The following is an 18554-nucleotide window of genomic DNA, read 5'->3' on the forward strand; positions in this document are numbered from 1 at the left end:
GTAACAAAGTACCACTGGTGCTTAAGACTGGGTGGCTTAAGCAACATAAGTTTATTTTCTCATAGTTTTGGAGGCTGGAAATCCAAGATCAAGATGCCAGCTGAGTTGGTTCTTTCTGAGGGCTGTCTCCTTGACTTGTGGAGAGCCGTTTTCTCCCTACATGTCTTTGCAAGGTCTTCTCTCTGTATATGTCTGTGTCCAAATGTTCTCTTAAGGAAACCAATCATATTGGATTAGGGCCCACCCTAATGACCTCATTTTAATTTAATTCACCTGTTTAAAATTCCTATTTCCAAATACAGTCATATTCTGAGGTTCTGAGGGTTTGGACTCTACCATATGGATTTTGTGGGGGGGGAAACAATTCAGTCCATAACAGATCATGATTATCATATGCTACTAATTAATAACAAAGAAATCAATTTACTTAAATGATGGCATCAGGGACAGTCCAACTACATAATGGGAACATGGAAAGTTTTCTCATTTCCTCCATGACTCTTAATGTCTTCAGAATATTTGCTTAAAGGTACTGATATGGTTTGGCTCTGTGTCCCCACGCAAATCTCATCTTGAATTGTAGCTCCCATAATTCCCACATGTTGTAGGAGGGACCCTGTTGGAGATAATTGAATCATGGGGGCGGTTCCCCCATACTGTTCTTGTGGTGGTGAATAAGTCTCATGAGATCTGATGATTTTAAGAGGGGTTTCTGCTTTCACTTCTCTCTCTTGTCTGTGCCATGTAAGATGTGCCTTTTGCCTTCCACCATGATTGTGAGGCCTCCCCAGCCACTTGGAACTGTGAATCCAATAAATCTCTTCTTCTTTATAAATTACCCAGTCTCAGGTATGTCTTTATCAGTGGCATGAAAATGGACTAATACAGGTATGCTTGACAAAAATCCATTTCATCCACTGGTTGCCTATCAAACTTGGCTTAGGTGTCCACAACTACAGTGTCTTCAATGTTCACCCTACTTATGGCTTCTTACACATGTCTTCCATTTTGGTAGGGCAGAGACAGTGAACAGTGGGTTTCCTTCTTATAACAGTTGGTAATGAAAGCACTAATCAACTTTACGTTATTCTTCAATAAACCAATTGAGGTATTTTTACCACAAAGGAACTACAAGCCTCATGGAAGACATGGACAATGACCTTCAATTCACCATGTCCTTTAGTCTCCTTTTGTCTCAGTATTTCCCAAATAAAATATGGAGTTAATAATGCCAATATAAATGTATCAGGAAACTGCTAAAATGCACAAATGACAATGGCTGTTTTGTGTTTTATCAACACGAGTTTTCTATAAATGTTAACTACTTGCGACCTTTGTTTTCCACCCGGTCGGGTGTCCAGCAAAGAGGAGCAGCATGATTAATTAGTCCACAGTTTATTTTGTGACCCCATTAGGATTACACGTTCCTTCTTCTTCATGTGACAACACCCCTGCTGTTTGCATGGCTCAGGCCAAACACCTGGCTGAAATGAATTGTACTTACGCATTGAAGCGCGCTCGGACCACCACCCGGCAAAAGTTTCTGAACCTGTGTTCTCGCCCGACAATGAACAGTGGCTTATCGAAGTATGGGTGGTTCTCTCTGAGTTCCTCTTCTTGCACTTTCCTTGAAGGAGAAATTCATGGGAGAATAAGGCTAAGGGAAATTTTGCTATTCCCAAATGAGAGCCATGGTACACTGCAGCAACCTGTACCTTTTCATCTCTGCTTGCTCCTTTTTTTCTTGAATCATCTTTATTTCACTGTCTTCTCTTTGTGCATTTCTGTATCTCACTGTATTGGAATGCTAGAAATAAATTAAAAGGGGGTGTGTTAAAATAGGAGGGTTTTAAATGCAAAATATATTATCAGTTAAAAAAATTAAAACTAATATCTCCCTCGATATAAAGTATATTAATTATATATATTTACTGTTAAACATATATTTATATATTTGTACTAAATTTATACATATTATAAAATATGTATAAAATATACATATTTTATAATATGCATATTTATACTAAATGTATCTATTTATAATAAATATGTATATTTACACCAAATGTATATATTTACATTAAATATGTATATTTATACTAAATATATATTTACAATAAATATATATCTATATGAAATGTATATATTTACAATAAGTAAGCATATTTATACTAAATATATATATTTACTTTAAATATGTATATTTAAACTAAACGTATATACTTCCATTAAATATATAAACTTACAGTATATGTAACATGTATACGATTAAGTGTACATATTTAATGGCCACAGTCTTCATAGCAAGAGTATTTTTTCCTCTAAAAAGTAATTCATTCAGCACATATTGATTGAAATCCTATTATGTGCCAGGCACTGTTCTAGTGTGTAGGATATGGCAAGTGGAAACAAAACATCCTTATTCTCATAGGATGTTCTAGTCAGTGGGAGACAGATAAAAAATAATCCAAAGTAAGTATGTAAGAGGATGCTGAGTGATCTGATTTTTTAAAAAAATCTCAGTGGCTGAGAGGCATAGAGAGGCATAGACAGGCTAGAAGATTATGATTTTAAATGAACAGGTCAGGGTAGACCTCAATATGAAGGTGCTATTTGAGGAAAGACTAGAAGGAGGTGAGGGTGCAGGTTGTGGTAGGGCTACAGAAATGTGTTCTTCCACAGCTGGGAGCAGGCCTGGCGTGTCTACATGTGGAATAGCCAAGATGCCAGTGTGGGTAAAGCTAAGAGAGGTGAGCAGGCCATGCAGGTCCTTCACAGCCCTTTAGATGGACCCCATGGAAGGTGCAGGGCCAGAGTTCCAGTAACTCAGTAGATTTTACAGAAAGCACTCCTTAATTATCTGTGTCTGCTATCATTCAGAATAAGTAAAAAAGTTAAAATTCTCTAATTTAAATCTCCCCTTTGTGGGAGAAAAGACATTATAAGAATTTATTGGAAACGATCAGAACCCCATGGCATTTTGCTATGGAGAAGATGGGAGATGGATTTTGCTATACTTCTATATGAAAAATAGGGTAGAAAGTCTCTGAAGAAGTAAGCTCCGGCATTGAGACTCTTCAAATAGGGCCTTTGCTGTCTATGTTTAAACACATTATTTTCAAAGACATGTTCTGATTTGATTCTTAAGTAGGTTGTACATTTCGGTTGAAACATATTGAAGGCGCTTTGAATGAGGGTTGCCTCTTTGACTTTTCACCTGAAAATGTTCTCCGTGCAATATGGCTGACTCTGCAGTTCTAAGTGCCCAGGCCATGTGTTGGATTTGATGGCAATTCCATGTCAACAATAAGGTAGCCAATCAGATAGAGCTCTGGATATTAAAAATCATGGTGGTAACAGAGCTCTGTGCCAACTAGAACCACGTCTATAGGGTATTGGTGATGTCAGGCGTTCTCATTGCCAACTTCTTGCTCTTGATTTTGCCTGGAACACTTAATAAAAACCATCTACTTGGACTAAAACAGCAGTTTTTACAGAATGAAAGCAGATGTAGTAGGCAAGCACTCCAAAAACTCAAGAAATAAGAGATAAGCGGTGAAAAAGAGAAAAACGAAATAACCCCAAGACTTTGCTAACTTTCTCTTGCTAGCCCTCCTTTCTCAAGTGCCATCCTTGGCTCTGAACATTTAAGATTACTTTTTAAGCCAGTTCATCCAGATTCAACCTAAGGCCTGTCTTTTAATCAGGACTTCATAATTACAGTTATTTAATATGCATTTCCCAACTCTTTCATTGTAATCTTTGCATGGTATAGCTGCTGGGCCATCTAACGCTTGGCTTCTCTGCATTTTTTTCATGGCTCCTTCATTTCATTTGGGTCTCTGGGATAACGCAGAAGGGTCTACGATAACCATCGTATCTAAAATTCCCTGCCCCCAAATCCCCACCTTTGATTTCTTTACATGACTTCATTTTACTTAACATTATAAAGCAAATCTGTCACAGCAATGAAGAGATGATGGAAAATAAAAAGAAATCACTCCAGAAATTCCATTATATTTTTACGAACTTATTATCTGTCTCCTATTCTAAAATTTAAGCTCCAGGAGGGCATTGAGTCTATCTTATATCCCCACTGCTCCTCATTCCTTAGAACAGGACCCAGCACATAGCAAACACTTGATAACTATTTATAGAGCCAGTAAATAAATACTTGACCTAGAGTCTAAAAGCAAAAAGCTTTCTTGGGAAATACTAGGTAGTCCTTGACAGGAAATTCTTCTAGAAATAAAATTTCACTTCCTAATATATAAAGCCCTGAAATTATAGACCCTTGATCTAGATTCTAGAATATTTGATTCTTAGTGAATATTCAAAGTCAATGATGCAAATCAATCCTATAGAAAATGCTTAAAATGTCTTTAATTTCAAGTCAAATCCAACTGATAATGACACTTTTGTGTTACTATTTTAACTAAGACATGTGCTTTGTGTGGGATGACTGGAGTTTTCTGCCGTTAACAGTTACTTCTGATACTTGGCTACATAATTCATATCCTGAATTTCCTGATTCCCTCTGGTATGAAGTCTTAAGGAGACATGGGAGTGCGGCAGAAAGACACAGGCACTGACATTGTCTAAGCAGTCATTTAAATACATTTTCATAATCACGTTTCTGAAATCCAAAGCATTGCTTAAAACTTACATCTTGAGTCAAAGTTTCAAGAGATTTTCCCCTGCTGATCCTCTGGCTGTTTGATCCATGTCTTAGTGACCTAAAACAACCACAGGCACTGGTTAATACATCTCAAGATCAAACTGGCCTTTCGAGCAGTGACCATGATAAAATCAAAATAAAACACTTTTTCTGCTACAACGCCACAAATGCCTATGATTTCTTTTCATAGCAGAAGCTTATACTCTCTCCAAATGTCTTTGATCCCATCTAACAAAATTCAGAATTTTTCCTTCTGATCTTAAAGGTGAGAATTTGGCCATCTCTAAGGAAAAGGATTGTGAAGTAGAGATTTTTTTTGAATCTTTGGATCTGATTAGGTGTTTCATTATTTTAACAAACAGCAAATAGAACTCGATTCCTCAGCCATGCCTGTCTGGCAGCCAGGGCTGACAGCCGTGACTGTGTACAGCGACCATTTCCTGTAAAACCCCCTTATTTAGAGTCTCTGAAGCCCTGTCTTCCCGAGTATTTACCTGCGCTCTTGGCGGATATGATGCTGCACGCTGAGGATTGACCTCTCCTTTGCGGGCTGCCCCTCGAATGATCCACTCAGCATGCGCTGTCGGGTGCAAGCTCTAGGAAAAAAAAAGGAACCCAAGATAAATGCATGGTTTGTACACTTGAGATGAATAATGCATAAGTGCTCATTACTTTTATTATTTTAAAGGTAACACCAATGAAAACACAAAATACAGCAAATAATGTATAATTATAAAGGAAAATGAACTTTACGCTCTGTGTCAAGAACACTTACAAAGCAGAAGTATCACAGCTATGAAGAAGGGCTGGAAAATAAACAGAAAGCTCCCCTCTTTCCCCTCCTCCTTCTGCCTCCTCCCTCCTCTCCAAAAATAATGGTAGAGCTTCTATCAGGACACCATAAGCAGGAAGGCCAGCCTACCCACAGAGATATGGTTTGGCTTTGTCCCCACCCAAATCTCATCTTGAATTCCCATGTATCGTGGGAGGGACCCGGTGGGAGGTAATTGAATCATGGGGGCGGGTCTTTCTTGTGCTATTCTCGTGATTGTGAATTAGTCTCATGAGATCTGATTCTTTTAAAAAGGGGAGTTTCCCTGTACAAGCTCTCTTCTCTTGTCTGCTGCCGTATAAGACGTGACTTTCACCTTCTGCTATGATTGTGAGGCCTCTCCAGCCACGTGGAACTGTAAGTTCACTAAACCTCTTTCTTTCGTAAATTGCCCAGTCTCAGGTTGTCTTTACTAGCAGCATGAAAACAGATTAATACACACAGGCAATCATGATGTCGGTTTTGAATTCAAACAGGGTTTCTAATAAACCCCTTTTGGGAAGGATTTGTCCACTCAGGCTCCTGAAATGATGAAATACATGTTCCAAGGAGATTTTGCAGAGCTTTAGGAAGATAGGAAAACATAAAGCTTACAAGCAAAAATGAGTCATAAAGAGAAGTAACTAAAGCTGGAATTATGCACAACAATGTAAACATACTTAACACGACTGAACTGTACACTTAGAAATGGTTTAGATGGTAAATGTTATGTGTTGTTTCTAAAACCACAGTTCAAAAAAAAAGCACACAGTTTTTGGAATTATTACCTACAGAAACCTCAATCTGAAGCTTGCAGCTTACTGGTAACCAGTTACCACTTGTTTAAACCATGAAGACTTTTAAAAACATGTTCTTTTTGGGCCATAACTGGACTTGTGTTAATTTCAGATTTGCTAATGAGTGAAGACAATTGGGTGGCCTAACATCCGCGGTGTGAATGATTTTGGTGAGAACAAAAAATTATTCTCCATAAAATTTTCTCCAACTGGGAATGACAGGAATTCCCTTGAGATAGTTGATAAATGGCAAGAAAATAACACAAGGGATTAAAAGATCTGTGTGCCAGAAGTTACACTGTTATGAACTAGTTGAGTGATCTTTGGGCCTAACTTCCTCATTGGTAAAATGAAGAGAAAGGCTTGCTCTGAAAGATAGCTCACAGGTTGAAAATGCAATGATTTTATGATATGCAAATCTAATGATATTCTATTTGCTCAACACCTGAACACACAATTCTGCCATTTTTTTACATATTATTTTCATATTTATGTTTCTTAAAATGCATTTCTTGAATGGCTTTGAATACGATTACTATCTGTCTGAGAATTAAGATCTTTGAGAAAAAGACTTGTATGTGCTTAGCACACTTAAAATAGCAGCTCTTAAGATACATGTATAATAGAAGCATTTTTAAGTACATAAATATAACACATATATTACAGAAGAACTTATTATATAATACACCATATAAGAACTTATTATATAATAATACATTATATAAGAACTTACTAAATATGTCATATTGAAGTCCTTAAAAATGCTTTTAATGTGGATGAAGATAATTATGGTGAATATGAAAAATCATACAAATTCACTGAATGTAAATGTATTCTTGGAAACAAACCCCAAATAATCACTATTTTTCATTTACTAAACAGCATGAAGCAACTTTTCTATAGATAGATAAATATGTCTAAAGAGAACATTCTGAAAAATCTCATTCCATTATACAAGGAGACCACTGGCCACACACAGGTTCCTGGTGAATGAGGGAAGGACCGCAGATGGAAGTTATAAACCTGAGGTTGGATGGTGGATGCAGGAGCAAGGGAATGGGAAGGAAGTTTTATAACCCTTTGGCCTGGAGCTCACCTGGACATTGAAACAGGTATAGAAAGATTCCCATGATAGGATGTTTCTGCATAATGAAACAGCTTTGTACTGCCTAAGCCATTGTCACATTTGTTGGCCACGTAAGAAATTTTGCTATTTTGGAAAATAACAGTGTTGGCAGAAAGCTGTGAACTTCAGTTGGACACAATCAGACCTGCTAAGAGGTTACATATACTCTAATCCAATGTGCCCAGGTTCATACCAAAGCATGGTAAAAGTTTGCTTTATTATTTTTTAAAGGGAATACAATGTTACTATAGATAAGCATATACAGTAAGGCAAACCATGAAATAAATACCAAATAGTGTTTTAACATGCACAATATAATGACAGACTGATATAAATGGGTTCTGAAAAGTAACATGAAATGAGAAATGAGTATTTCACCTATGTGAAAGCGCAAAAAAAGACTTGTTTTATACTCCATGTTCCTACAGTATGTTACTAACCAAGCTTGTTTAATGCTTATGGCATTTTGTTATCATTAGTTATTCCCCTTACTAGGCTGTGAGTTGATTAGGGACCACTTTATCACTTAGCCTCCCATTCCTAGGAAGTTCAGTTTCTGGCCCTCATGCTGCCTGATGAACAGAATGAGTAAGTGAAAAGGTGGGGAGGGGAGGGAGTGTAGCGGCAGGTGCGTGGGGACTGTGTGACCCCATCCCTAACTTGCTAGTCTCTCACGGTTCAAAGACATGCACCCTGCAGCGCAGCTACTGATGGAAAGTTCTCCCTTTGTCTGGAAGCCTAATGGAGAAGACGAGTTGAGAAAACATAAGCTTTAAAAGCACACACTTCTGACTTCAGCTTTTGTAAGTTGTGGGACCTTAGACAGGTGATGTGCTTTCTCTGAGCCTCCATTTCTCATATGTAAAATGTAGAGAACAATAATGCCTTTCCTTCTGACTTCACAGGGAGCTGGAAGAAGTAAAGATGATTATGAATGTGACAGTGCTTTGGAAACATCAAAACTTTCTTTGAATTTTAGTTGCTATTATTTCCTGTTGTATCTTGTTCCGTGTCGTGGTGGATGTTATAACACTCTACATAGCACTGGGGACTGAGCAGCAAGTTTGGCAGAGGATAACTGCAGAAGCTAAGTCTTTTCTGTTCTGACTGATAGTGATGTCCACTGTGGACCCATGCTACAGCCTCTTAACTCGTTTCCATGCCTCCACCCTCAAGAAAGATATTGCATTATTATCCCAAACTGCATGTTCTCTGGAATGAACGTCCATAATGGTATCGTGGCAGGCAGGTTTCTAAGATCACCCGGATGATCTCTGCCTCCTGGGTTTCATGCCCTTGGGTACTTCCCTCCCCTTGAATGTGGGTGGCACTTAGTGACTTCCTGCTAAGGAGCAGAAGAATGGGAAAGGTTGCAGAACACTATGACTTCTGTCTTCCTAGAGCTCCCTCTCTCTCGTTCTCTCATGCTGACTTGGTCTTGCCCTCTTGCTTGCTTGCCCTTCTCTCTCTCTCTCTCTCTTATGCTGACTTGCTCTTGCCGTCTTGCTTGCTTGCCGTGGTGAAGCAAGCTGCATTTTGTGAGGTGCTCTGTGGAGAGTTCCACTTGGGGAGGAATCCAGCAAACCGGTTGGAACTGAGGACTTCATATCACAGCTCACAAGGAACTGAATCCACTAATAACTAATCCACTAATAACTGAATCCACTAATAACTAATAACTAATAATACTAGGTAGTATTATGTACTAATAACCATGCGATTGAGTGGGGCTCTTCCCATTCAAGTCCAAACGCATGCAGCTTGGAGAGAGACATGACTAAGTGATGCCCAGATTCCTGACTAAAACTGTGAGATAAAAAACGTGTTGTTCAAATCACTTTAAGTTTCGGAGTAATTTGTCATGCAGCAATAGATCACGAATGCAGTTATTATCACTGCCTTAAGAAGACTAAGCCTAATGAGCAGTGTGGCTTACAAAGCCCCGTTTAGTGTCCCTCTAACCTCCCTTTCTGGTCTCATCTTTACCAGGAGGAACCTTGTTCTCTCCATGCCATTTTCTTTGGTCTTTTAGTTCGTCACATATGCCATGCTCCAAAGAGCTCTAAGAGAGCAGGTTGTCTTTAAAATTGTTCATGATTATTTCTCAGCTTTTATCCACAGTAGGTGCTCAATAAATATTTGTGGAATGAATGAACCTTGAAATTCTGTGAAGATCAAATATTTTTTTTTGATCACTCCATGCTTTTGAAGCATGAAAATAATCACGGACAAAACAGCATGTGTTTAAAATATACTTGTAAAGGGGCAAGTTAAATAATCTTAATTTTATCTCAAGTTAGAAAACGATGCCACTCAAGAATAATGGGCTGCATACCTACACTAGAAGAGACAGTAATAAAAAAAAAAGAGACATTGCTTCTTACAACTAAAAACTTCATACATCTTTCTCTATGTTGTATGTGAAAGCTATTAGGGAAGCCTGAAAGCCAAGATGGAGCAGAGCAGGCTGTAGCAGGTGAGCTTAGTTCAATTTCTTTAACTGGAGATCAGATCTGTTGCTGGGAACGTGGTCTCCATATACCTCCTCTTACAGGAATCTAATACTTGCAAGCCGAAATAGTAACTAATTTGAGACTTCTAATATTTTATATAAGAAATGAGATGCATACATCCTTAAAGTTACCAAGTAACAGACCTACCCAGAAGGAGAAGAACTTGAATATTCCATTTTGTTATATTTTGCCACTTTACATTTTTCATTAGGATTGAGATGCCTTTTGGTCTCACGTAAGGACAAAGGAGGTGCGTTTTCAGAAAGAAAATGTTCATTTATTTGCTTCCCAGAGTAAATGCAAGGCTAATTTTACTGGAAAAATACTGTGATCTTCAGGGACAGTCTCACTTTTCTCAGAGGAAAGACTGGGTAGTGTCAGGTATCAAGGTTTTTAACATCTTCCCTAGATCTTTTCACAATGGCAAGTACTAGAAGGCCAGTTTCTTAAGAACTCCATCTAGTGGCTTAATATAAAAAATTGGCCTGCCTCCTTGGCTTCTGCAACTGGGAGGCACAAGACTTCAAGTGTCTAGTGAAAAATAATGAAGTCTTTTGTCTGAGTGAGGAAATTCTGCATTATGCAGGCATATGTAATCCCTTTATTCCTGTTCCCTGGAGGAGAATTACAGTGAGGCATTTTCCTTTTCCCAGTTGGGGTTAATGTTATGCCCTCTCTACCTTTGAAAGTAAAACAAGATGAGGACCCCTGAGGATGATTCAAATGTGGGAATATTCTTCAGCAAACACACATTCCCAGTTGCAAAAATATTACCCCTGGTTTCTTGCCAACCATTTGAGAAAAAAAAATATGAAAGATTGATCCTTTTTTTTCCCCCTGCATTGCCTTTGTGCTGTGGAATTTCAATTGCTCCTTATATGACAGCCATATATATATATATAAAATCTTTTATGGACGTTGGGGAAAGAGAATCATGTCTTGAAATTGTCTCTATTTTTCTTGACATTTCTCCATCTAAAATATTTTAAAATTGGCCCAAAGATTATGGTTATAAGAGAGATCTTTGGAGCTTTATTAGCCTTTAAACACCACTAGTTGTTTATAGACACAGTAGCAGGGGGTCCCCGGTTCTTTTCTTCTTTGTCTCCATGTCTTCTTTCTTAATGTCCCAGAACAAGGGTGTGGGAAAAGCCTATACATTCTGTAATGAAAGGGAGAGGCCTATGAGTCTTTGAATTATTTTCACTCATTATAGAAAAGTTAGATTACACAATACCATCTGGTATTAAATGTAATTACCATCTAAAGGAACTACAGTATAACTTTGCAGAGCATTACATTTGAGGGATTTTGCTCAAATCTTGAACTCCACAAGTAATACATTTTAAAGTATTATCCAAGGTTGGTTAATGTAATGTAATCACATTAGCAGAAAACAGGAAAATAGTCTTTCAGTGGTAATTATGTAAAACTATGACTGTATAACTAAGAGAATAGATAATGAGTATTTCCTGGAAATGGCTCTTACCTGACTCCACTAGAGTGACAATGTGATCTTCCCAAGTAGAGACAACAGCGGATGCTAATGGGTGAGCTCGTCGGTAATGGTCTCTTGCTGAGATGAGGAAAAAGCTGCGTTTTTATCCTAGTGGATACCCCACTCCTTTGTGAGTCAGCCCTGTCCCGAGTAAATGGATCTGGCTCTTTCATAGCAACTGCCAGTTAGTTCTTCCCAATCTTGTGTTATTCATAAAAATGTTTTCAGAGAAAGGCATGTAAATACATGGGCGACCAGAACTTCATTGTAGGCAGAAAATAAAATAAACCTTGAATGTCTTTATCTTACGCACTTATACCCATACTATAAACAAAAAAGACAAATTAACTCATGAGAAATCCATGCCTTTAGTGCATCTGTTAAATTTCAGCATAAAAAATGTCCGCAACCCCGCATCATTCACTGGGCTTCAAATTTAGTAACCCAACTGCTGACTCAGAAACATGCAAATTACAACGCAAAGGCTGAACTTTTTACTACAATAAAAGTGAAATTTTGTAAATGTCACAGGAACTGCATTGGCCAATTTTCAACAGATATGTATTCCATTTTTCTTTACTACTTTACTCTCCAGTCATAAAATAACAAAGGAAAGACCTTGTTAAAATATCTTTCCGTCTCCATGGTTCTATCTTTCCCAGAATGCCATATAGTTAAAATCATACAGTATGTAGACTTTTCAGACTGACTTCTTTCACTCAGTAACAGGCATTTATGTTTACACCACGTCTTTTCATGATGGTATCTCATTTCTTTTCCATGCTGAATAATTATTCCACTGTCTGGATGTACCACAGTTTGCTTATCCACTCTCCTACTGAAGGACATCTTGGTTGCTTCCAAGTTTTGGCAATTAGGAATAAAGCTGCCGTAAACATCAATGCATGTCTGTGGAGACACATATCTATGTATTTCTATGTGCATTTCTATGTCTGTGGAAACAGTAACAAGATCATTGGTTGCCAGGGTTTGTGGGGAGGGAGAAATGAATAGGTGGACCACAGAGGATTTTTAGAGCACTGAAATTACTCTGTATGATGTCATAATGATAGAAACACATCATCACATATTTGTTCAAACCCACAGAATGTAGTACTCTAGGAGTGAATCCTAGTGTCAACTACAGACTTGGGGTGATAGTGATGTGTCAGTGTAGGTTCATCAACTGTAACAAATGTACCACTCTGATGGGGATGTTGATAGTTGGGGAGACTGTGCCTGTGTGGGGGCAGAAGGTACATGGGAAATCTCTGTACCTTTGCTCCATTTTGCTGCAAACCTAAAACTGCTCAAAAAATAGTCTATTTAAAAAACTTTCCACATCTGTTTGGTAAAACTCAATAGTAGCCCTTCTAATCCATAACACTATTATAATCACTTTTGGGTTTATCTAAAAACAATCTATAAATCATATGCTATCTCAATAAAATATAACATATTTTGATTACCACAAATCAGGTACTATCTAAAAATGTGTTTAGAATATATTATTTTTGTTTTAGTTATATTTTGCCACTTTTAAATCTTTACTACTTTATGTTTTATGCGAAAACATATATCTACACATCTTGTCTCCTTAGTTTATGGTTGTCTGAATACAGTTAATTTTTATCTATCTACTTAGCTTATTTCCAAATAGTCTTTCAAATAACCTATCAGAGTTTTTAAGTGTCAGGACAATCTTAAGAAAAAGCCAACAATAACCAGGTAGCCTTCATAGAATTGGAAAGATAAATATTTATGACATTCATTCTCAATACTCTATTTTCTTAAAACTTGGGGTTATTCATACCAAATGCTAAGAAAAAAATTGCTGCTATCTCAGGGGTTGACGCAAACCCTAGGCTGCAAGGGTCTCTGTCGTTTCTTTCTCTCATCTGTAGGGTCAGTCCAGCACCTTCCCTTTCCACTGAGGAGCCGAGCTCAAAGGTGCAGGGGTTGCTGTAAGGTACTCAGGCCCTCCCAGCAGTGTACAGGGTGTCTTGCTAGTTCTGCCCAGAATGCGGAGCTGCAGAGAAATAATATGACCTTATCCAAAGTTGCTGAATAGTTGGCTAACTTATGGAACAATAATTATGAAAGGAGAACTTTCCAAATAGGAAAAAGCAAATGGTGTGAAATGCCTGGCATGTGAAAGACACTGCAGAGATATTTCTTGAATGAATGCGTGAATTCTTAGGGGCACATTCTTTCAGGAAAAAAATCCGGCTAATGTCATTTACATAACTGCAGATTAATAAATACATAGTGATTTTATATATATGTAAGTAGTATATAAGTTGTATTTATAGTCATTAAATGATTCTTTTAAAATGATGAATAAGAGAAAAACTATGTATTTTATTAAATCCATTTAATTTTTTCTGTAGTAAGTAGCACTAAACTAAAGACTATTCCTTAAGACTTAAACAATTATTAATATAAGTGCATGGCAAAGAAAGTTACATTATAAAACCAAATGTCAGAATGCAAACATCATATGAGACTGAGCATTCAAGAGGTTATAAAGATATTGTCCTCGCTAAGGAGGTACTCATGGCAAACCACAAAAGGATGGAACTTTCTAAAATAATGTAAAATATTTGTTTTATTTTAACATTTCTCCATTCAGCCTTGCAGGAATGATAATGCATTTTTGCTCGATTTCAGGGCTTTGAATTAGAGGAAATCTCAACAAAGGTAGTGATGCTTTTGAAAGCACATTGCTATTTGTTTTTGATTTTGCCTGATGCAGAGAAAAGGTCACTGCCTTTTGAAAAGAAGCTTTATTTAGTGGAGCTGAACGAGCTGAACGATACAGTCTAAGTCAGAACAACAACAAATTTAATAGCAATCTTGGATTTTATAGTTCAGGTAGTGGAACATCCTCTTCGGATAACTCTTAAAAAACAGCGACACAGATGCCTGTTTGTGCCAAGTGAATCATCCGCATTTTAGCATGGGCCAGTAGCCTCAAGTTCTGTAAAAATGGCCCACTTTTTTTTTTTCTCATCAAAAAGTTTTCAAATATATAAAAAAATTCATTTATATTTCTCAAAACATCAATTAATTTAAAAAGTACAAGAACATGAATTAAAGATGATTATACATAGAAATGGGTGATTCTACCTGTGAGTTACATACCTCAGGCTCTAGGGCCCTTCCTCTCTGAAAGACTTCTTCCTCTGTGGACTGGAATTTCCTGTTCATAGTAATGTATATAACATACTTTCTGCTAGAATAATGCGGATCCTGTTTCAAATGGAAGATGGATATTTGGAAATGTGGGTCCCCCCTGAGAACTAAGACCCCTGGCAGCTCTCCAGCTTAATTTCCAGGGCTGAGAGCTGAGCCTCTGCGTCAACATGACTTGACTTGTCCAGGAAGGTAAAGCTGTTAACCAGTCAACAACTTCATTGTTGATTTCAGGCACTTCCCACAAATTCATTTATCTGAACTATAGACTGCTGGGCCAACCCCTTTCTGCAGACAGTAGGTCACTCAACTGGTCAAGCTAGTCACCTACAAATAATTGGTATTCATTAGGATTTTTTGTCAAGACTCTACCCAATGGGGATCAATCCCAAACTTAAAAAAAAAAAAAACTATAAAAATCAGTTGTATTTGTTTAAGGTAATACATGTGTCTGGTTAAAAATCTAAAAGGCACAAAAGAAAAAATAAATTTCATGTGTGAAGAGGACAACATAAAGTCACCATTTATTTTTCTTCTCTTAGATCACCCAAGTCAAGAAGGAGAATGAAAACAGAAGGGCAAACTCGCTGTAAAGAATGGATTACTCAAATGTTGAACCAAAGTCGGGGGAAAGAACATGGAAAGCAGTGGAGAGGCACCAGGCAGGTCACTTTCCCTTTCTGGTCCTCAACCACAGCACTGCCGTCTTCAGAACAGTAACTATTACTTGTCCATACCAGGCATCTTCAATACTCCTCAACTCATATCAAGAATTCTGCCCAATCTAAACAGATCTCCATCCTACAAACACTGAAACCCAAACCCAAAACCTTGCATATATCCACCTCTGACCTATCCCTTCTAAGACATTGTGAAAACAAAGTGGCAGTTTCCCTTACTGGAATAAGTATTAAATTTCACTTTGCTTGGTCAATAGATTATTCAGACTATCTTTTTAAGGTAGATAAGAAAATTGAGGGTCAGATTAGTGAGTTGTTCCATGTTACAGAGAAGCAGAGCCTGATTCCAGCCAGGGGGGATTTAACACCAAGTCTAGTATCCTACCTTAGATCTTCAGGGGCCCTGAAGATTGCCTCCTCCTAGCTCCCATGGAATAGACAAGAGAGCTGAGAATTGAAATTAATTGCCTGTTTTACACACCCAGGCCTCCAGAAACCTTAAGTCAAGGAGTTGCTTTATTTTTTCCCAAATACTTGTTATTTTTTGGAAAGTTATCTCAAGATGCTAATATTTCATAAAAACTTCCTCTTCTTATATCACTCTGGATTTAAGGTTTTTGTGATTTATCTCTATCTGCACACAAATTAGGAAGAATGCCAACCTGTGATGTTTGCCAGAATGATCCAGCTCAGGTCTCTTTTTCAAGCCTCCCTATACTGCTGTTACTTACCTCCCTGGCGAGGAACCTCTTGGATAAGACTAAAGACAATAATTCTATGAAAATAAAAACACCTAGAAAGTTAAGAGGGATAGAACATGAAAACGGCAGTCTCTTCCAGATTTCTTTTATTTATATCAAGGTAGACCCATCTGTTGAAAGATGGAATCTGCATCCTCTTTGTCTTAAAAGCCCTTTCATTTTTTAAAAGCCTTCTTTCAAAATGCAAATGGTCCTGGGAGACCCCACTGCTAAGTTATCCAGGAACCCTGGCAGAGTTTAATCGACAGCAAGATTGGAGCCTAGGAGAGCGGAATCTCTAGAGGCAGTAAAAAGACACTGAAAAAGTGGTGGAGAGCTTTTTCTCCTTCCCGGTTTTGTGGAAGGTTATTCGAATCAATTGTCCTGAGGTTACTGCAAATATTTTCCTTTCTTAAAAAAAAAAATTCTTTTTCCCCCTCTTCTTTTTCCTTTTAGCTGTTATTGTTCCTTGAAAAACAGTATAAAACAATACAAACACTCATTGACACGGACCCAATCTGTTCTTGACTTTTTAACTGATGGATCACATTATAATGCAGGTATGGTATCATTGCAATTACTATTACTACGATTAGTGGTGAAAAGGTAAGTATTCCCAAAATATCAGTTTGATTTTTTGCACTTGCCCTTAATTCATGCAGAAACTAGCATAGAAGCAATGAAGAAACCATTCGTGAAGAAGAAAAAGCAAAATGGCTTTCTAAGATCAAATTTGTATTTTAAAAAATTCTAAGGTTTTTTATTTTTTCAAATTATGGCTTTTTATTTCCTGAGTTTCACAAGGTGATATAGCTCAGGTAGTTTTAAGGTGCTGCCTCTCATTTTGTAGTATACTGGGCTGTAGTAAAATATTATTGGCTGTGGGTATCCCCTAAACTACACCATTGTTAGGCAAGTTAGAGGGGTCTATATTCCCTGATAGTCTTAAAAATATTGCTCATGTACATTATATAATTGAAAAAACAAAAACACTTCTGTATATTTAAAAATCAGCAACTATATCCCTCTTGCACCACGTTAACTAGAAGAATGTAATTTCTAGCATTATTGTGTTTGTGCTTGAAAATCATTTTGAGAAAATATTGGAGACTCTTAGCCATCCAATCTATTCAATTTTATGACATTGGACACTTATTAAATCAGTTTTCATTGTTGAACCAATCAGCTGAATCTGTCAGGAAAATCTGGCTTTATTTTTCAATTCAAATAACATGTAACCACAGGCCCTTGTGACAATCACGTTATTTCTAAGGCCTAACTCTAAGGTGGATAGCTTTGGGAAGGAAGTTATCCATGAAACTGTCACCTGGATAAATAATAAGGCATGGCCCCATGGGACCCTCTTTTTGGAGAAATCCAGGTGGGAACGGTCCTTTTGCTTGGCAACCAGAGGATTTTACATCCCAGATTAGTATAAACCATAGTTTCTGGATGAATGAGAGTTTCACCTTTCTTCTGTAAACTGAGAGAGGGATAAGGACAGGAGGGTGAAAAAGGTAAAGTGATAGATCAGTTTTAACAAAGAGTTCCTAGGGAAGTGAGGTCTGGAAATCTCTTCCTTGCAAGCATCTGTTTCTGCATCTGCCTTGGAAAGTCTCTGGGAACCCATTCACACAGAGGGCCCAGTCACACTGCAAGGCAGTGGCTCTGGATAGGTGAGTAAGGTCCCTGTAGTTCCTGACTTGGCAGGCAGATTCTCAATGCAGACTGAGAATTATGATGTCCTTGTAGGTAGTTTCTGGCTCGAGGGTGAATTTCTCTTTTTAGTGAGTGGATCAGCATTGCTGTAGGACCCTACCATGAACTTGTCTGATGTAGGTGCAGCTGGAATCATGATCCTGATGTAACATGTGTGGTTCAAGGCCAGCCTCACTGCATGATCTGATGGTAATACCAGGATGGAGTTACCAGCCAGTCAGGAGTAAGCCTAAGTTGGGACGCAGGTTGTCTATTTCAATGACACCTTGTCTGTTTATCTCATCACATTTTGTGGTGATAATATACAAGCCCTAGAAATGCTTACTTTCATCTTACGACAGCTACTCCAACACATACTTAACTCTGTGCATGAACGTCAGCCAATATAGAGAGAAATACTGTCTTGATTAGTTAGGAATTTTTTTTGCACACAAATTTTAGGTAGTATTATAAAGCAAGAATAGTTTTAAAGATCATATATACTAAGCTTTATTTCCTCACACAGTCTTCCAAGTTATAGTAATATGCATTCTGGAGAGAATGCTTTAATGTCTATTCCTAGTAATAAATCTAGTAGAAGGGAGCTAGAACTCCTTATCACTCACTGCAGGTTTGCAGGGGGCTTCCTGGCATGAATCTGTCCACTCGCCTTGCGAGCGATCCTACCTCCAGCTCCCAATCTTGAGTTGTGTCATCTACATATGTCTATGTAATATATGTACCAATAAATGATATCCCAAATGCTTATGTGTTTTTATACTCATCATGTTACTCCATAATATAACATACAGTCTTAT

The 18554-nt window shown here is 37.7% G+C and overlaps 1 protein-coding gene across 1 annotated transcript in view; it reads right to left on the reverse strand.

Annotated features, from left to right (window-relative positions):
- The window catches only part of NALCN (sodium leak channel, non-selective), a 364348-nt gene that overhangs the window by 56084 nt on the left and 289710 nt on the right, over nt 1-18554 (reverse strand). Inside the window, exons 19-23 of the mRNA XM_054446842.2 lie at nt 11415-11501; nt 5173-5274; nt 4667-4736; nt 1716-1807; nt 1505-1627 (exon numbers count right to left, since the gene is read on the reverse strand). Coding sequence (XP_054302817.1) covers nt 1505-1627; nt 1716-1807; nt 4667-4736; nt 5173-5274; nt 11415-11501 — 474 coding nt within the window. The remainder of the gene's footprint in view (nt 1-1504; nt 1628-1715; nt 1808-4666; nt 4737-5172; nt 5275-11414; nt 11502-18554) is intronic.

Source organism: Pongo pygmaeus, chromosome 14 (genome assembly GCF_028885625.2).
Source record: "Pongo pygmaeus isolate AG05252 chromosome 14, NHGRI_mPonPyg2-v2.0_pri, whole genome shotgun sequence".
NCBI classification, from domain to species: Eukaryota; Metazoa; Chordata; class Mammalia; order Primates; family Hominidae; genus Pongo; species Pongo pygmaeus.